We start from the raw sequence: 22,001 nt of genomic DNA, 5'->3' as shown, positions 1-22,001 counted from the left end.
CAAAATGATTGATAAAAATAAAATATAGTTTTTGTATGCATCGCAGCGCTTTCGGTCTCCCTGCTAAATAAGATTTCTGTAGCAATTTTTCCTTGGCCAAAATATTTGTATCCACTTAAACAAGCATAAATTAGAATTACACCATGACGATTATCAAGAATCAGATGAGAAGAAAAAAATATTAATAGATACTATCGACCGAAGGTACTTGAATGGAATTTGAATTTAAATTCTAATGCATTTAAGTTTTGTACTATTCCATTTGAGTCGTTTTTTTGCAGCACCTGAAGATGTCGAAAGGCGAAACCCGGGTCGCAAAAAACGACTCAAATGGAATAGTACAAAACTTAAATTCATTAGAAAAAAATATTCTTTCTAAAATACGTGGAAGAAGATGCAGAAATTAATAATGACGTATTCTGTTGTAATTCTAAAATTTCAATCTATTGTTGGTTTGTTATCTATATTCTATGTCATTGATGTTTACAAAATGATAAAAACACAATATTTCGTTTTTTTATATATAAATCCTCTAACGAATACAGGAAAGTGTTTTAATGATTGTGCTATCCAGATTTGCAAATACTTATAATAATTATATTATGATGTACTTAGGTATCATTAAAATGTTGTGTGGAGAGTTTGAGAAATAATTTTACCTCACTAAAGGCGCCGTGAGGTGAAAACATTTGTAAAGCTCTAACATAAGGAATAGGAATTAATAAACAAATATGCAACTTACCGGCCGTGTTTTATTGAATTCAATTTTCACTCAAACCGTTCAAGTATTGGAATATTATGTACGCGACCTTGGAGAAAATGGAACAAATTTTCCAAACGATTTCGCACAAAAGATGTTCATACACCATCCCATTACCAAGGTTTTTAAAAATAATAAATAACAACTCTTTATGAATTTGTGTTCATAACAATTAAAATAATTACCGAGTCAAGTCTTCTTTGCATAAAAACAACTCGGTTATTCAAAAATAAAAAAAGTTTCGCGTTAGGCTGACGTGTATAACGTCGTGCCTTTTTTTATTTACGTGCTCGATCGGTTTTGTGGAAGAATTATTATTCCATTTTAGATTTATTTTACTTCGTTAATTTAACGTCTCAAATTATTCATTAAAAGTTGATCAAGTATTGAAGAGAGTACCTTGAAATAAAAAAAATATTCCAGTAATATGTAATCTACCTATAAAATAATATTTCATAACTTTCGGGCTAAATTTTGGCGGGAAAAGAAATTTGTAACTTCAGAGTGGTAACACAATATTAGCAGCTGTGCTGCGCTGTCAGGTGTCAGGTTGAATGGTTGAAACTTCATTGTTTTGTGTTTTGTCACTGTCGCACTGTCACTAATGAATAAATGAGGTTATAAAATAAAATAAGCAATTAGACAGTTTGTTTTACGTAAAACATTGTGTTTTCCCGATATGAGCTGTGAAGTTATTAGCTCACCACTATTTTGTACGTGATTTATCACCGATATTCGAAATTTGAATGCAGGACGAGCTGAGAAAAGTGGTTTAATTTGATTTGAGTGTTTTGGTGTTCTATTTTCAAAACTACCTACCTTTTGAATAATGGATAATCAAGAATCCGGAAGTTCTCCTAAGATAATGACTTATAATGTTTCGTTTTGTGATAGACCGTTGCTTCCGAATCCCGGGAAGAGATTCAGATCTCACAGCTTGAACTATGACACGAGCGGAGGATTCTCAGACAGGGCCCAGATCCTGCAATCTCCGGAGCGTAACATACTGACGAATGTCGCGGACATTCCCGCTAGTATTGCCGAAGATAATTTAGAACACACTGCCGAGGGGGACGAACAGACGGGCACTTCGAATGGGTGAATATTTATTATTATACCGTCATAACAATACTGATACAATTTTATTTATTTAATCTACGGATACAATAGTGTGTTATCACTTGTATAAGTATGTTTACTGTACATCGTCATGTCCAAAGTGGCATGTAATCCTTACAGCCGGATACTCTGGCCATGGCCCCCACAAGGGGGGGGCTGACAGGGCTTTAGCCTGGGGGCCCGGGCTCTGGAGGGGCCCGGCGTTGCGGGTTGACCAGATAAATGAGATAAACATGTCATAAATTTGCCTTAATCGCAAAAAAGTCGCCTGCGGGGCGCTATTATACTTCATGAAATTGTATGATGTTCAATGTAATTTTTGATTATTGTGTGTCGATACTCGACACCTCCACAATTAAAGTAGATGACGTATTAAAAATACAAAAAATCGCTGGTATTACACAATTTAATTACACCCACAAATTAACACAATTTGAAAAACGCTAATGTAGTGCGTCATACTGCCTTTAACCTTAGCGATAAGTAGGGGCCCGCCAAAAATCTTAGCCTGAGGGCCCGTTTCAGAATGTGGGGGCCATGACTCTGGCGGTAGGTAAGTATAAATAAATTGTAGCACAGCTATTTATTACGTATTATGCCTCCTCTTGACGTTGCCCGGTGCTAGATGAATGTACACGGTCATGTCCGTGTGGAGAGCGACATACGTGTCGTGTGGCCCATGGCTGGCAAATTTTGGCCGTACTCATTCGTCGTGTCGGTGTTTCTACATGCATCAAATATGGTGTCAAAATTCGCGATGGTCGGCCCAACGTGAAAGTGGCATTAGACTTTCCTTAAATATCCCTCGCACATACAGTGAACATGTCATTATGAAGGTATGGTAAAGTTCTATCTGTAGAATGAGGTTTGAATTTTTTTCACTACTACCAAAAATCGTGCAGGGCCACTGTGTTTGACTTGCTCGCACCTTACCAATGTTAGTGTTATCGATACTTCATACTGTTAGGCAGATGACATTTTAAACACTATGTACGCATCAAATCTATACAAATGTAGCTGAAAATCTATCAAATATGGTACTGGTTCTGTAATTAAACCATTTTGACACTTTACCGGTTTAAAGCATTAAAGTGAGATAGATATTCAGTCGTCTAATTAGGGAGGATTGTTATTATTTCCCACAAGTCCAACCGAGAGTAGGTCACTCTTTACTGGTGGTCTCACCCCGTGAAGACCCACGTCATGGTTGACGATAGGTTGCTTCAACTCAATGGAGATCACAAACAGAGTCGAATAAACATATTTGTCTATGAGATGAAAAGACTATTTCTTTTTCTTACTTAAAATTACAATTTATCTCAGTTATGATATAAAACCAGCACATGTATAATATAATTTTATTCTGATCAAGTATACATGAGCATGTGTAGCCTACCAAAGTAGCTACAATAAAAATAATCAAGATAAGGAATTTTTTACGTCTTATTGTTACATATAACAATTAAGTAATAATATTATTTAGCTGAAATTCAGTTTACTTAATTGCCAATATGTAAGTCAATGAGGTCTAAGTAGTCTCATTAATATGTACGTACCGACCTGCAAACTTATCTAAAGAAAGGCCAAAAATGGAACTACAAACTACCATAGGACGCCATTTTGAAAATTTCATTCGAATGTCAGATTTTGTCCAATTACAAGTCTTGATTGGGTAGTTTTTGACAGTGGCTCCACCATCCCATTCTTCAGATAAGTTTGTAGGTCTGTACCATAGGTATTAGGTACCTACCCACCACTTACGTCACTTATGTAGTCTAGAATTTACTGGTGAAAATGGAATATTACTTGGTAACTAGTAAAGTAGTAAGTATTAAACATGTACTCACTCTGCGTGTGTGTGTGTATGTCTGGCAAGACACACTTTTTGTGTTGAAATAACAGGTCACAGTCAAGTCATAATATGAAGTCTAACTCATACATCATACAATTGTTTGTAAACCTTCGCCACTACATGAATGCATGTTTACATACATTTGATTGAAACTCAACACATGTCCACCTCTGTAAATATTATTATCAAATTAAATGTAGTTTGGACAGTACATATCATAAAAATTTACACACTAAATCCAAACGTTATTTCGCAGGATCATGTATAATTTTCTCAGAAATATAGCCATATATGCTTGTTTGTCGTTGCATTTGCACATATTCACAGCGGAATACAAAAAAATGTGGCAATTTATATAAAAATCCTATTATTGATTTTATACTAGGTAAATACTTGCCTAATGTTTGTATTTAATAGTTTTTATACAATGTTTATTTGTTTGCGGGTAGACATATATCAGACGCAGTCCGGACTAAGCTCCAGAAATCAAAATCATAAATACAAAACTTGTTTTTTCAGCGATAATGAAAGAATGAAAAGATTACAGTAGATTCTTGAGCTATCTCAACGTACATATTATGCTGATCACTCCGACACTAAACGGAAGGGGGGCCTGCATGTGGTGAGGTGAGGGAAAAATTTTACAAGTCGATTAGAGTGGAGATTATAAAAAAAAATGTCTCCATCCAAAAGCAAAAGGGAGATAGATTGATGATATTGAAAAGTGAGTTAAACATGCCAAATTAATCTTAATGCATGACACTGCTCAACTACTACATGGAAGTTTCCATATAAAGTGGTCCAAAACTCGATCATCTTTTAGCTCTCCAGAAGAGTAGCGAGTTTAGACTTGTTTCCCTTATCCTTTCGCGCACTTTCGATATATTAGGCTGTTTTCACAGAGTCGTTTTTTATCTTACAAGACAAAATTCCAGAAGGATGAAAAATATCACAAAAATTTTATTGTCATAGAGTAAGTGCTTTACTTGAGTTTCAGTGCTAATCGTGTCTCCGATAGACTCACTTGTGATAGTCGGGACACACCGGTAGCATGTGAATTTTCACAAATTGTTTATAGCTGGGGGAATGTTTATATCGGCTAATATATAAAATATGCCTCTGAACTCTCACCGATTTATCTCTTTGGGTAGCTCGTTTTATTGTTCAACTTTGAAAGATCACACAAATATAATAACATGCCTCATATACTCGATACAGAGTTATCAAAAGCAAATAGAAATGAAATGGAGTTGATATATTTACTCGAATTCCATAAACTTATATTATCTTTTATCAGTACCGTATCGATAAGTATAAGACGTGTTCGATTCACACTGCTACTTACGGGTGGTTGAATCAATCCAACCAATTCAATTATCGATAGATTACAATTGGCTCAACCTGCCGTTATCTTTGTGAAGATGAATAGCGTTCGTTTACTGATATCGATATGTTATTTGATGTTGTAAATCAGTACATCTAAGTTGGCGTCTCGGGGTCATACATAGTTTTGTAGTGTGTGGATTTTTGAACCCAAATATATTCTTATCGCTGAGCAAACAGAATGGCCGAGGAGGATACTTCAATTTTGTAGTAAGAAGACGCATATTATTAATGTTATTATTACATCGACAGGTTCCTCATTCAGTTGGTTATCGGTGGGGTATCTGCAAGTGTTGAAGTGCTGAATCGACTTGCGGGTGATGGTGATATAGTGATATGTTTAAATTCTTTTCTTAAACACTTTCTAAGTCATGGATGTTTTCAATAGTTACCAGGCGGGAAAGGTGTCGTATGGAACGAGCCCCGGGGCAGGAACTTCTGTGAAACGGGTCATCTTTTGTATTCACGGAAACCCTTCGACAGGATGCTGCGCCGTCGTGGACAATTCAAACCCGCTGCCTTCTCCGGATCCCTATGGTAATTTCATTAATGAATTGTTCCCTATGGTAATTTCATTAATGAATTGTTATATTTTTTATTCAGTCGATCTTGTAATTTATATGTATGTTAACTGAATGACCTTTTCATTGAATGAACGCTATGCGGATGAATAGTTCCTTTTCGATAACCCTCCCTCTTTGGATATGTATACAAACTGACACATCGCCCGGAGCTGTTGATTGTTGTAGTCAGTAGTGTTTTTTTTGACGGCAATTCTAGACTCGAATTAACTTTTAATGGTATGTTTACTATTGACATGAGAAAATTTAATTTACACCTTGAAGTTTTTACCGCATTGATTGAAAATAATGCTGATGTTTCTTCTCATTGTCTTGTTTTTATTTTAGTATAAATTGAGACTCATACGATGCGCACGTATCGGTTATCAGCTCATGATGTCGAGAATTCACCATCATCATATAATCTGGCACGGATCTCGGTCTCCGTTCAAAGAAGTTTCTTAACAGTTTCTTTTTACAAGAAATGGTTGATAGTGATTCATTTAATCCGTTGTTGTTCTCTTTTTTTGCTCAGGATTCAAATGCACACTGAAAATGTGAACTATCCAGATCCGGGATTCTAACCCGCAGCCCCGTCTCCGGAAAGTCTGTCACTACGACAATCTCGAGCGCTTAAGAATTAAAAGATAGTATTAAAACATACTCTGTTGTTAGTATTTAAACAAGAGTAGTATTTTACTATGTAGACACTATAAACCCACAGCATCATAGTATAGTATACTGATGTAGGTACAAGAGACGTCTGTTTCCATAACAAATACGGTTTGGAAACGATACTTTATAATGGCAACGGATGAAAGTGAATTATATTACGTGAGAATCTTTTTTGCACAGTCAAATTTGTCAGTGTGTAAAATTGGTAGATGCTTGCGGTCGTTGCTTTGTAAAGATTCTCTACAGGAATTGAATTATTTAATGTAGAAATGTTGTACTTACTCCTTATCAAAAAAAACATTAAATTTCATCATTTGAGTATTATTTCCTATAACAATATTGTGAGGATAGAGTGCAAAAAATGTTATGTGACTTAAATGACATTGAACATTATATTACATACTACCTATGTAGATAGGTACTATTAGTAAAATGTGTTTTTTTTTAATTGGCCACAGACAGTAAGTAATACTTGTCCTGTTGTGAGGTCATTCACATTATCCATTATGCGGTGCTGTTAATGGCTCGCCTATTGAATGGTCTTTAGAATGAAGTGCAAAATATGTCATAAAAAATGAGCTCTCGATATTATGTACCGGTTTCATCTTAATCTTTGGTTTTTGTTATGATTACCCGCTCGCCTCTATGCTTGCATCCACCTAAACATAATCTCAATTCTGAATGTCACTCGCTACAGCTACGGATACCTTTATCAATTCTTTTTTTATCATGACTAACAACACTGTTGTGCCATGTGCAAAAAAATAATAATCATTTAGCCTCTACTAGTACTACATAATAATATAACAATATACCTAATCTCATTAATATGCTATTAATAATCTTGTACTTTTTATTTTATCTTCCGAATATTATTAAGAACTGACAATATTATTTTATTGTCATGTGTCAAACGTAGTTTCATAAATCCTATAACATTCATAGATGTGATGTAGTAAAAAAATAATTCCATATCGTTACTGAAAAGTATCTTACATAATATTAAAGCCGTTGAGCTGGAAAATGGCGTAATTTGTAAATTTACAACTTTACAGAAGAGCTATTCCAAATATCATATCATAATACGTATACATATTTTTAACTGACTGCTCTACAAAAAACCTGTACCTTGTACTTTTGTCACCGAATGTTTTGGGACGATCTTACCCCATGCATATTTCATTTTCACCCTAATGTCTCTCGTCCCACAGGCTCAGCACCCTCGATATGTTATTATAAACAAACCATATTAGCGTGAAGTTTGATAGTTTCAACAGAAAATATGTTGCAGTCAGAGCATCGCCGAACGAGAGAAAGCGATGCGATAAGCTTGATGTAGGCGACGTCGGGAATAGAAACCATAACGATAATAAAATTTGCCCTGCGTGCACTGTGCACTGTGAGAAAATCAAAGTTTAATTATTCCACAATATTATTATATTAATCCTTTATAATGTGAGAAACAAAAAAATCCCATCTATATTTATTATTATTTATCTGAGGTCAGTGCCGATTTACGCAGGGTTTAATTGAATTCTAAAAACTAATCGACACTATCTGCAATTTGTAGTTTTAGTTCAAAACAAATACGTGTGACTGACAAAGTTTATTGTGCACTGTTTATGTTGGATCTTAACAGCCCACCTCCGCCCTTGGCCACTGATGTGTATAAAAATAACTGTAGCCGCAGTGGCTTAGTCAATAAAATGGACGTCTCTGGAACCGAGTCACTGGTTCAATGCCGCAGCTGCTATACATGCATGTTTTTTTAATGTGCACGTGATCTTGTGCAAGAACCAATTGAATCAGGCGAATGGACGACGACCTCTTACAAAACCTGCTAATATAACCTCCACTATATTTAATTCTTTTTTATTTTTATCTAGGAATGCTTTGTTTTCTTTTCAATAATTTTGTTATTATTGCTTTCAGGTCATTGTCACAGGGATCGCAATGTGGAAGTTGATAAGAAGGCGAGGCGAAAGTTGATAATAGCCAGTGTTTTGTGCGTCTTTTTCATGGTGGGAGAGATTATAGGTCTGTATTCTATTCATTCGCTCGCTATTATTGTTAAAATAATAGCAAAGTTGTTGTCTCAACCTTTTCAAGTGACATCATAGAGTTGCATGATGTAGGTGAAGCTTAAAGTTCCCTGCTAAAAACTTGGTGTGATATAAAATTTACTGAAAATTACCTTAGACACAACATAAATATGGAGAAAATAATATAATATTATGTTGCTTTATGAAACAAAGAGTATAATCTTCTTTTTGTAACCTATAGATGAGGCAGGTATCCATTATTAATTGCATATTCCAGACAATTTTAATTGGATTCTCTATATTGAAACTTCATTAATATTACCTATTTAAAACTATCCCAAAAATGATTAAATAATTGTCAGGAGTAGCGTGGTTAGATAGGTATAAGGAATTAAAAATAAATTTATTTTTGTTACCTAGAAAAATCAATTAAAATAAAAATAGTACAGTACTCTCTCAGTAATCCGCCACCCCAAAAACCAGACAAGCGGCCAATTAGTGAAAGCGGCGGATTATAGTGCATACATACAAAATATGGTAAAAATTAAAACAGGTATTTCGTAAAAATAGTTTTTCTAGGAAACTTGTACTAGCAAATTATGGTTTTATTTATAATCAAAATCAAGTATTTACTAAATTTATTAACTAAATATTAAACAGTAAATCAATTGACACAACCAATTTTTCTGTGGGGCAGATATTCTTGAATGGCTTAGGATTCCTGGCTTTCCCTATGACCAAAAGCTTCATTTTGTCTGTCCCGGTTGCATTGGAGCACGACATAATTATTGTGATGCGGTCCTTGGGCACTTTACTTTCTTCGCGATGAACGTACGTTTTACGAAGGAGAAGTTTCCAAAATAAACCCGTCTCATCTGCGATGTATACTTGTACGCGGCGGACTACTGAATTTGACAATCGTTTACCGGCAAATTATAGAGCTTGATTTTGTACTTTTAACTAGTAAAAATAACGGCGGATTACTGAGAGTGTACTGTACAAGCAAAAATATTATTGGCTAAAAAATTATCCTTGTTAAATTACCTGCTATATTTATTCATAAAAATATCCATAAACAGATTCGAGTTATGCTGTAAGTGGCTCTCATTACAAAAATATTTTGTATTTTACTTATTGTTACTAGATAACTAACTGTTCACCAAATACTTCTAAGGATAATTTTTCAGTAAATTGTATTTAATAATTGCATGTGTCATAATTAGCGAGTGGATTTATATGCAACAAAAAACATGATTATATGCATGCACATAATGTGCACTTAAAATCATTAAAATATGCTCTAAAACCAAAGAAATATGCAGTTAAAAATTTACATTTCTTATAGAAAAAAAATGTAAATACCCACTTCACCCAATATTACTGATAAAAAATCGAGTAAAAATTTAATAATCTCAACCAATATAATACGAGGGTGGGTCAATAATTCCTTAGAAAAAAGCATTAAAACAGTTTTTATTTTTGTATTTTTTTTTTATTTCTCAACATAACGTCACCGTTTTAGCAAAACCATCTATGTGCACTTTCTCAAATTGTGCAGGAGAAGGATAAAACTGAATAAAAAAATAATGTTACATTTAAACATTAAAATTATGAAGAATGCTTTATTATAATCAGAAAATGGTCTAAGATTATTATTTTGTTTACAAAAATCTTTTATTTTTAATACAAAAATAATAAAAATACAGTTTGTGATGTCACATAAGTTGTTTTGACCGTTTTGTAAATACACATAGTTTAATTTATTCATCAAAATGTGAATAATAATAAATTCATGAAAAACTGTTACATAAATAATAGTTGAAATATACATAGTGTGTTAGTGATAAATTGCAATATCATTTTATTAATTATTAATGCAATAGTGAGATGATATTATATTTATAAGTTCGTTTACTTTCTATTAGCAGGTTTAAATGTTAGGTTATCGTAGAAATAGTGGTGATCTTTCTCTATTACACTTTTTAATTCCTGAAGATGTATGTATTTCGACTGTGATATTGGCAATGATTCATTATATATATTATAAAAGCTGTTGAATCTCGATGTTTTTTCTCTCTAAAGATATAACTTAGAGCAGTAGCGAATAATTTATTTCGGTTTTGATATCCACACCCATCCGATATTAGAATTATTTCATTGTATTGTCCTGCTTTCGATGAGATGAGACAAATTCATTAGAAGATACATTATGAAGAATGTATATGGTGAAATTGTGTAGTTGCAGCTTTTGTTTATAATACATTTGTGCCTGTGTTTTGGACATAGCAGCACACTTTGGAGATCCATTGTGATTACTAACCGTCCAGTAATACTTCTGGTACTCTCCTTCATTTCATTTTTGGTCTTCTAGCATCTTTTTTTTTTTTAATAATGTGGCTATTGTATTCCATTTCTGAAACATTCTTCATTTTATAACTACAGCAGATGGCAGTGATGGCACACTGATCTTTACGTGGTTGGTGGATACTGATTTTTTGGTGGTAAATATACTGGAGTATATTCAGCTGCTTTATGACCATTTTCCAGAGACCATTTTTTATATTCATCATGCATTTGTATTTTGGATCGGAAACACGATTCCACATACACCCTGGAGGTATTTTCTCTGCAATAATGGGTGGGAACTTTGGAATTAGATCCAACCATAATGTAACATTTTTCCACAAATCTCTCCGTTTTGATTTTTGGTTGCACTACCAATTATTTATCTTCAGTCAGATTCTTATTACTTGTCATTGTTGCTTTCAATTGGCCACTGTCATCGAGGCGTTTGTAGTTGTTTATCCAACTTTTAAATTAATTCTCGCCTATACCCTATTGACCATGTAGGCATCTTCCAGAAATTATTGAATATTTCCTGTCTCTCTTTTTGAGAAAGCATCTTTCAAACCGTCGTGCAAGACCATAATGCATAGCATATAACATAGAAACAAACAATGTGTAGCCAAACTGTAAAAAAACATTACACTCTCGATATCAAAATACCATCTTACTTATATATGTTACTATAATATACACATAGTTGTTTTTGTGAACCGTGGTTTTTGAACCTTACACATAGCTGTTTTTTATTTTTTGAAATAACTTCGGAGCGAGTTTACCCAACACATAGATCATTTTACTGGCCTATAGAGAAAAAAATAAGGAATGACGTGGTATTTAAAAGTCATTTTTGATAAAAGTGACACATAGATGGTTTTGCTAAAACGGTGACGATAATCTCCTTGGAGCTCAATACACTTGGTTAGACGTTTCTCAATATTTTTTAAACCGTCAGAAAAATAAGTTTTCGGAAGGTCCTCAAAATAAGCATTTGTCCGATCGATGACTTCTTCATTTGAAAAAAAACGTTGTCCACTTAGACATTTTTTTAAGTTTGGGAAAAGGAAAAAGTCACTGGGGGCTAAATCTGGCGAATACGGTAGGTGGTCGACCAATTCGAACTTCAATTCTTCAATTTTAGCCATTGATCGTAAACATGTGTGAACACGGGCATTGTCCTGATGAAAGAGGATTTTTTTCCTGTTTAAATGAGGCCGTTTTTCTTCAATTTTGTTTTTTAGCTGGTCCAATAAAGATGCATAATAATCCCCTGTTATTTTTTTTCCTTTTTCCAAATAGTCAACGAAAATAATTTCACGTGCATCCCAAAATACAGTAGCCATAACCTTACCAGCTGATTTTACGGTTTTCGCCTTCTTTGGACATGGTTTGCCTTCGCAATCCACTGCTTTGACTGTTCTTTCGTCTCGGGAGTATAGTGGTGTATCCATGTTTCATCTACAGTCACAAAGCGACGAAAAAATTCATCCGGATTGCGTTGCATGAGCGACAACAGGGCTTTAGAGGCCACCACCCTATTGCGTTTATTGTCGACTGTGAGCAAACGCGGCACCCATCTTGCAGAATTATTTTTCATGCCCAATTTGTCATGTAAAATAGAAATGACGCTACCTTTTGAGATCCCTGTAATCTCAATTATCTCACTCAACTTTAATCTTCGGTCACTTAACACCATATCGTGGATTTTATTGATCATTTCTGGTGTAGTCACCTCTACAGGACGTCCTGAGCGTGGTTCATCCTTTGTTGATGTACGACCACGTTTAAATTCATTTAACCAGTTATAAATAGTTGCAAGTGAAGGAGCAGATATGCCGTGAACTAAATCCAACTCATTTTTTATTTCCTTTGCTGTTAACCCTTTTATATTAAAATGTTTAATAACAGCTCTAAACTCAATTTTCTCAATTTTCCATTTTTCCATTTTCCACAAGCAAATTTTTTTTTTAAATGTACGAGAAACACACAACAACCCGACCAATCTGATTGAAACTTCGCAGCATACTGAATCGGTAGTGCCGCTGCATGAAAACAAACCGCTTACAGTACTAGTCGCGCCACCTGTCGGCTTTTCTAAGGACTTATTGACCCACCCTCGTACAATAATAAAAAATAATCAATATAAAGTTAATCAATTATTACAGTATGTAATTAATATGTAATGTACTCAATAAGAAATGCAATGTAAACTATACATAATAAAATACAAAAACGACACACTTGATTATTCCTAAATACTATTTAAGTACGGTTTTCTTTAAAAAAAAAGTTACAATATTTTTTCAATATTGTGCTCTGGCGGCATTAAATTTTTCCGCATATCTGATTTTGTTTATATGCGGAAAATGACCTCTCAACGTCCACAGAGGTGATTGCACAAAATTTAAATAAAGGTGCCCTAGTTGACTTCACTTTATCTGATAAATCCACAGCTCGGGGATGCCATTAAAAATGCAAGTGCATCCAAACTATCTACCTACCTAATTTAGTTATATTTCGATAAAATAATTTATAAAAACTAAAATTATAAATGTAAAAGTCCTAAAATATATATTTATGAAATATGCACTAATGTCTCAAATATGCTCTAACGTCTCAAATATGCATTTATATGCACAATAAAATTTTATTTTTGGATTCTGTGTCTTTGAAAACGGATTTCTGTGCAACTAACATAGCCGTGCATACACCCTAACAAACCATGCACTACACTAGCATATAAATCCGGTCCATAGTCGTAATTCTGTCACCAGATGTCTGTAGTGTCTATAAATCTGCAATTCAAAGCAAAATAATACTTAACTAGTATTCAATAATAATATAATGATAATAATTGATAATAACATTTTAAGTTGAAAGAATATGATAAATATTGTGAGCTAACTACATAATAAACATAATATATCAGCCAGCCTATGAAAACTGTGTAGTATATGGCATATGCAAACTTAACTGTGCTTTGTTGTGCTGTTGCTAGCCATTTTTGTAATTTATTCAGCATCAATTAATTTATATTTTTTACCTTTTGCTTTACGTTGAATACAGTGCGTATCAAATATAATTTTTGTAAAATTATGTTGAAAAAATCTATTTTTGGGAAAAACTATTGCGGTTCAGTGTTCACGTTGAGGGTGATGCCATGTAGAGTTTTCGAAGCCGGTGATAGTCATCAATCCGTGTAATTTATTGCAGGTGGATATTTATCGAGCAGCTTGGCCATCGCGACGGATGCGGCACATCTGCTGACAGATTTTGCCAGCTTCATGATCTCGCTCTTTTCACTATGGGTGGCCAGCCGACCGCCCACCAGAACGTATGTTCCATTCTAACCGCTTTTTTCCATTGTTCCCATGCAGGGTTTCGACCGTCGCCGCATTTTTTTGCGGTCGGCCCAATTCAGAGTGAACTCGACTATGTAGCCGGATGAGAGGAGATCGACAGATGGGAAGGTTGTCTATAAATATTATGTGTGACTAGTGTGCAAATATTGATATTTGCACATTGATACCATGACAAATCAACAAAGAAGCATCGCACGGAGCCGAGTTTGCAGGTCGCGTCTGATGAAAACCGGAAGAGCCAGACGAAATATTTGACAGTTATCTTTTTGCAGGATGTCATTCGGTTGGTACCGTGCGGAGGTGATAGGCGCTCTGACGTCCGTTCTGCTGATCTGGGTGGTGACGGGGATCCTAGTATACCTGGCCGTGGAGCGAGTCATCACCAAAAATTTCGAGATCGACGCTACCGTCATGCTCATCACGTCTGCTGTCGGCGTCGCTGTCAACATTCTGTGAGCTCAATTCAAATTACATTTTTGTTATCGCGTCCTCATGATACGCACGTCTGAATTTCTCCGTTTACATATCGCACATTGTCTGCTTATGCGAGAAGAGTATCAATCTAAAATGTTCATTTGACAGGTTCTGTGATTCTTTAGTCGTTCATGTGAGCTTTGAGGCGGTTTCACTGACAGATTATGATTCAAAATTTTTTATTGGGACCGTTATTTTCAAACACCTGTGACTACAAATAAGATTCTTGACATTTTATTTGTGATGACTATTTGCACACCTACCTGTCTATCTTACAATTACGGATTGAAAGTTATTAGAATGTCTGTTTCCCATCATTTCTATACTGTCTTAAAATTTTCTCATCCGTCGTGTGAAAAGCAGGAATCTTCGGAAATCGAAAGCCTCCCGGAGCTGTAATATGTAAATATGATAAATAATTATTTGTGAGGCAGGATGGGACTGACGCTCCACGAGCACGGCCATGGCCATAGCCACGGAGGCGGCGGTCACGGTCACTCTCACGGTGGCGGAGGTCACACCCACGGATCCAAGAAAACCAAAGGAATCGACAATCCCATTTTGAAGGTGACCGACAATATTAATTTACAGTAAAATTATTAATTATAATTAGATTGTGGCTCACAAAGACCTCATTCCTCATTCCTCAGTACTCACTAATAAGGCGACGACTGGACGACTGAAGTATGATATTAAATTAAAAAGAATCATCGAGAAGTAATTTTGAAAAGATAACAAAAATAAAACAGTCGAACTTGGTTATTACGAGGAAGATGTGACCGACTGAATTTGATCGTTATATACATTACTCGTTATATCGTTATATAACATTTTTCGCGCCACGTTCTATTAAAGCATAGAACATAAAAAATCTGAAAACCATCGTAAAAATCCCCGAAACAAGTATGGCATTCATAAACTACAAAAGAAGTTGTTTATTGTAATGAAGTGCTGAGCCGCCGGCGCTGGTAGGTACCAACTGACTTCACAAAACTTGAATTTTTTACATGCAATTTCAACCATATGCGTGGATACTTTTTCAATGTTGTCGGCGAAAACACCAATTAGGTACTTAGACACTTAACTAGTGTCATAAACGTAATCAGATCCATCCCGGCGGCATCAGTCTAGTTAACTGCCCGGTCGGAGTTTATTGCTTAGTGTCGAAAATGTTGTCTTTAAACGATCGACACATTCACAGTTTTGAAGTACCTCGTTATAAAAGTAAATAAATCTATGGAGAAAATCATAAACTAAAATGTCAACGAATGCTTCCTTATTATATTCGATATCTCGCTATTTCCGTGATACCTATTCGGTGTACATCGAAAAAATCTCCTAGTCGATCCTACGTCTGATTCTCGGAAACTAGTGGACATCGTCTGCCATACCTTTGACTCTGTAATTACTCCTTTCAGATCGAAGAAGGCTTATCAAACGACGAAGAGGGTAAAGAGATATCCGAAGACGTGATTATAAGCGATCAAGACATGGCGCCTATCAGAAAGAAGGAGAGAAATATCAACGTCCGGGCCGCCTACATTCATGTCATTGGAGATTTTCTCCAGAGCTTTGGAGTCTTCATCGCAGCTCTCGTCATATATTACAAAGTGAGCAGGCGATATTTACAAATTAATACATTGTGCCAAAATAGAGTAAAGTAGAGTAGAGTAGACTATCACTACTGAGTGCTTCCATCTCTTTTATCAATTTGAATGCATTTCAAGGACATTGCACGTTTTTTATCATTACATGCTAATAATGTATTAAGGAACACTATAGAAAAATAATATCAATCCATTTATATATATATTTTTATCAATAATTGAGATAACATTTACTGGGCAGAATTCCACATAATTTTTGTTTATGTTTAGCCTGAGTGGCAACTGGTGGATCCCATTTGCACGTTCCTCTTCTCGATATTGGTGATGTTCACCACCTTCTCCATCATCAAAGATACGTTGTTGGTTCTCATGGAAGGCTCTCCGCGTGGACTCGATTTTCAGGTAAAATTTCTTCTACATTAATTTTGTAATTAAATCATTCAATTTAATGACAATACGGTTTTCCGGGCTGGATCCTGAGTTATTTTATTTTGTATTTGAGACGATTGACTATAATTAATTATTGTGTTTGTATTTATACTATCTAATTGATAATGTTACAGGAGGTTTGCAACACGTTTTTGAGCTTACCCGGGGTGGTGCGCGTTCACAATTTGAGGATGTGGGCGCTCTCCTTAGACAAGACCGCGTTGGCAGCTCATTTAGCAATCAGTAAGTTCAATTATATTATGCATTCAATTAGTATACTAACTCTTCAGTACTGCTTCCTATAAAGTATTACACAAAAGTAGAATATTATTAAAAAAATATTTGTAATTGAGTTTATAAATTTGGTTCCCAAGCTTTTTCGTATCGCGGCTCCCTTTTGTAGTAGCCAAGTAATCTGCCATCCTCCCACGTATTAGTATAAAAAGGCATTTTAATAGAGTGAGATTACAGGCTGGTAGCTGTTCTCTCGCCACCAGCAAAAGTTCTTGAGATGATCATGCATAACATGATTTCTGCAAAAATTGAGTCATTTATAATGAATGAGCAGCATGAATTTAGAGTAGGCCAAATCAAGGTAAACTAACCTAATGTTATTAGTAGATTATGTGTTTTCAGCACTAGATAGAGGCCATCACCTTGTTACAATAGACAGAGTTCATCACAACGTCCTGTTGGAAAAACTTCAACTGATTGGATTGTCTGATCGTTTTCTGAAGTTATTCAGGAGTTATATTAGGAATCGTCAACAATATGTATCATACGGCATCTATCAGTCACAGACATTCAATACATTTTCTGGTGTCCCTCAGCGCTCAAACTTGGGCCATCTTAAATCATAGCAATAGTATTTAAAAATGTTAATAAACGTGAAAAGAAACAGTGCCTAAGTTGTCTTTCTTTACTATTCATGGAATAAATTTGTAAGCGTTTACACAATTAGAATTTTTCCCCGAAATAAGCATGGCATTCATAAACTACAAAAGAAGTTGTTTATTGTAATGAACGCTGGTAGGTACCTACTGACTTCACAAACCTTGGATTTTTTACATGCATTTCAACCATATGCGTGGATACTTTTTCAATATTGTCAGCGAAAACACCAATTAGGTAGGTACTTAGACACTCAACTAGTGTCATAAATATAATCCAATCCTGGCGGCATCCTGTCCGGTAGGATTTTATTGCTTAGGGTCGAAGTTTTTTTAAACGATCGACACAACAGTTTTAAGAAAATTTTTGACGATATTTTAGCTCGGTATACCCGAAAAGTAGCTCGTTATAAAAGTGAATAAATGTATGGAGAAAATCATTAACTATAATGTCAACGAATGTTTCCTCGTTACATCTGCGATCTCGCTTTATCTGTGATCGTAATAACCGAGTTCGACTGTAGTTTGTATGCGAGTGACGGTAGAAGGCATGTTAGTCTTATATATAATGATTGGATAGTAAAAAGCGAGATTCATTTGTTAGTGATTCAGAAGCGATTCCCAACCGGAAACCCTAAGCTTACAACAAAAAGTATGCTGTTCCACTTTTTTTGTAATTGAGAAGACAAATTTTGAGACCTATTTATTAATGAAACAATAAATCAACAAACTATTAATGCGGTCCAATTTGACAATATAATAATAATGATTACTTTCTTTTAATTGTTTGATTATTACAGGACCCGGTGTGGAACCGCAGAAAGTTTTGCAAGAAGCGACGAGGCTGGTTCACGAAAAATACAACTTCTTTGAGATGACCTTGCAAATTGAGGAATTCAAGAATGATATGGAGGAGTGCAATCAGTGCAGAATGCCTGCCATATGAATACCTCCTCATGCATTCCGTCTAATTAAGAAAACTGTCTCAGATTACAGAAACATGGGAAGGGATAGTCGGCCATTCGGTATTCATTAGAGTACCGATGATCTAACTTAACGAGCTGCCATCATTTCATCATTTGAATTCACCGTTTCGAGTGATGAATTAAAATATGGTGGCACTGAACTGAAATATGTTTATGTACTTTATTAAATTACACTAGGTGTTGATAATTTTACTATTACATTCTAAATTATTTTTTTAATAATATCTAGATCAGTTAGCGGTCGGCGATCGGTCAATACACTGTTGACCTGACTAACATAACATATTATGGTCGGTATGTTAAATTATTTCAGTAATAATTTTTATATGAATAAAATCTGAGAAAAATATATTTACTTGGATTATTTTGTACGTTACAAAGCTGTGCGTGTAATTCGGGTGGGGTGTATGCCGCACAAGAAGCCACATTCCTCGGTATTATTGAAGATTTACTAATTTAATCTTCAACGAGATAGGTACATATATAATTTTTCATAAAAAGCAGTGAAATATGAATGCTTTTGAACCCTTTTAATGTAGATATCAATGATGTACCGCACCGAATACTGATAGGCATTTTGGAATAATGACAATACATTTGTCGATGAGGAAATTTTCCGTATTCAGTTTTAGAAAGAACAAATTTCTTCTAGACTCACTGAGGTTTTAAAGCGGATTAACGTAGATATCATGTTGGATATGAAAAAACAGCTTTAAGATAGACGGTGGTGCATTTACTGTTTATTATTTGTACTTGATAAAATTTTATAATAATTTAATATTCATATCCCACACTTCAAATAATTCCCGCTAGCAAACGGAGCAATCGATACAACTAAAATTTAAATGTGGCTTATAAATCTGAAAATATTGTAGACCATTGATCTAGGTAATTAAATTTGATAATGAACTGTAATAATTTTACCTAGAGAAGTTTTCTTTTTGGTGTTGTGCAATGCGCACTCGTGAAGTGAATCCCGATATTTTCCCATGCTGATGTAATCGAATCGGTCGAGACCGAATCTGGTGAGACAGGTTTTGGCGCAATACCTTATTTTAATTATGTTTATTTATTGTATCGCCATGTACTTATTGATAGTAATTAAGAATATTCCATGGCAATTATTTAATTTATATCAAAGGTTATTTCAATTTTTTTTATTGATAAACCTTAATTATTATAGTTCTATTATAAAAAAATCTCAAATTGTATTTGCAAATTTATTTATTCATAATTGAATCTTAAACTCGATTCTATCTATTAAATATAATTGAAATATCCAATCCGGTGTCTATTTATCCAAGTAATGCTGAAGTCAAATGATATAGGTAAGCGTTTATTGCAAAACTGCACAATATAATAAAAGTGATTTTTACAGTGTAAAAAAATATTCAACAAATAATAGCATAGTAAAGAATATAATTTGTAATATATTTAGTGAAAATATTCATTGGAGTAGTGTAAATTTCAAATATACTTCCGATGAATTGTAAAAAGTCGTCAAATCAAGTAAACAATGATTAAACCAAAATATGCCTTATTTAATAACGACAATAAACAAATTTATAAAATGCCCCGACAATATTCACTTTAAATTGCTACACATTTGATGACTTTCAGTGGCCGGACCGTACGTGGCATTCATAAACAGACCTAACAATATCCACCGTCATATACATATATATAACATATTGATCAGATTATTATCAGTCGCATTCTCACCACAAATCGTATATCAACACAATATTTGTATATTTAATATTTATAATTATTTATATAATATGTATTACCCTTTTGCTTATTATGAATATGTATGTATATATTTTTTAGCCTGTATTGACAATATTTCAGGTAAATTTATGTAAAATGTTTATTTTGATTTCTACTAAACTGTATTCAATTAAATTTGTTAATTTAGTTATCTGTTGCAGGTATTGCCTGATTGAATCCTTTTCTCCCTTATTAATGAATGGGAATTTGGACACTTGCTTTTGACAATTTACAATCATCAGTTAAAAATAATATTTAAATTTGTCAAATTATTATGTTTATTTTGATATACTAGTAGAGATCGACAAGTTTATCGTGAGGCTCCGCTGCCGCGATGCCGCGGAGCCTCACGTTAAACTTGTCGGTTTCTATGATAACATAATAGTATTATACCTCCTTTCAATATTTATCTTTATCTTCATCTTCATCAACATTCTTTTTAATTATGTATAATGTATATAATATATTATTGTAATACATAGAAAGATCTGTCGCAGTTTATAATGTGCCTTCAGAAGGCATTTTTAATGACGCCAGATCCAAATAGACTGAATGCATTTGCGGCCTAAAACTCGATGTTATTTTTATTTTGATGAATTTAAATTAACATCCACCACTTATATAATGGAGACTGGAAAATTAATGTCACAATTTTGTACGATAACTATTTAAAAATATTGTAAAACGAGTTCCTTCTTTCGGAGAAAGCGGTTGTGATGTTCATACTTGTGAAGTGGAATTTTACACTTGAAAACTTATAAACCTAATTTATAGGTAATAATAATAAATATGGAAAGAGAATGGAAATTTATATACATAAATTATGTACTTAGTGGTTTTTCCAAAATATGTATGTACTATTTATCTTACAATAATAATGTTATTGATTATTTTTTGTAATTGAAATTGTGACTACTCCACACTGGTAGCAAACAATGATCAAATATAGATGATTATAAATCCAAATAGACTGACTTCTTCTTCACCCGCATGTTCCAGCTCAATTACATCACAGTACAGCTTTTTAAAATGTTATTCCGGCTACAAATGCATGTGTTGATTTCTAACCGTATACTGTCAGATGATTGTGTGACATAATGCTAGAAACACATTACGATCATGTCACGCGAACTCACGATGAGTTCGCACTGCAGGCAAAAAGTGTGCAATGTTGTTTTACTTGGTATTTAAAATGTTGTCAGACACATCGTCGGTGTTTTGTAAAAAGGGCGAATTAACCAAAATGCTATTTTACAGGAGGAGGATTTTTAACTATTGACATTTATTTGTTTATGACCTGTGGATGATTATAAATATCTAACAAATTTATAATAAAGCGTAGAAACAATACTGTCATTATAATAGGCATTATTATATAATATTTTAAAAGGCCTAATATGTCACATTCGGTTTTTATTCGTAATTTTAATTAATTTAATTTTAGTCGATTATCGTTTTTAAGTACTTTCCTGTGGAGATACAAATTCGCTGTTTTTACACAACAAAGCTAGTGGAGTACATATTGTATTTTCATTAAAATCTCGATTTCGCCAAAATGGTTGATTCGCCCTTTTTACAAAACACCGACGACATATTCCCAATCCATAGAACATTTTGAACCGATAACGAATAGTGTCAGTAAATGTTCTATCACACCTCAGGTTGGTGTTGTGGCGTGATACGGGTGAGATGACCTTAGTGTGATTCTGATACCATTAGGCAGATTTTGCTGACTATTCATTTTCGGCT

At 34.2% G+C, this 22,001-nt stretch overlaps 1 protein-coding gene across 1 annotated transcript; it reads left to right on the top strand.

Annotated features, from left to right (window-relative positions):
- Window positions 1-1,314: 1,314 nt before the first annotated feature.
- On the top strand, window positions 1,315-21,187 carry LOC147072457 (proton-coupled zinc antiporter SLC30A2-like). Its single transcript, XM_085946477.1, has 10 exons — window positions 1,315-1,858; window positions 5,503-5,651; window positions 8,282-8,386; window positions 13,948-14,068; window positions 14,369-14,548; window positions 15,005-15,137; window positions 15,989-16,180; window positions 16,448-16,579; window positions 16,741-16,849; window positions 18,297-21,187. Exons 1-10 carry the CDS (start codon window positions 1,590-1,592, stop codon window positions 18,440-18,442), a joined length of 1,536 nt encoding a protein of 511 aa, XP_085802603.1. The 5' UTR covers window positions 1,315-1,589; the 3' UTR covers window positions 18,443-21,187.
- The last annotated feature ends 814 nt before the right edge of the window (window positions 21,188-22,001 follow it).

This window comes from Rhyacophila brunnea, unplaced genomic scaffold, assembly GCF_057557595.1.
Source record: "Rhyacophila brunnea isolate RB1 unplaced genomic scaffold, BYU_Rbru_1.0 scaffold_2, whole genome shotgun sequence".
Lineage (NCBI taxonomy): Eukaryota > Metazoa > Arthropoda > Insecta > Trichoptera > Rhyacophilidae > Rhyacophila > Rhyacophila brunnea.
The sequence above is the reverse complement of the archived record's forward strand: the minus strand, read 5'-3'. Positions and strand labels throughout refer to the sequence as shown.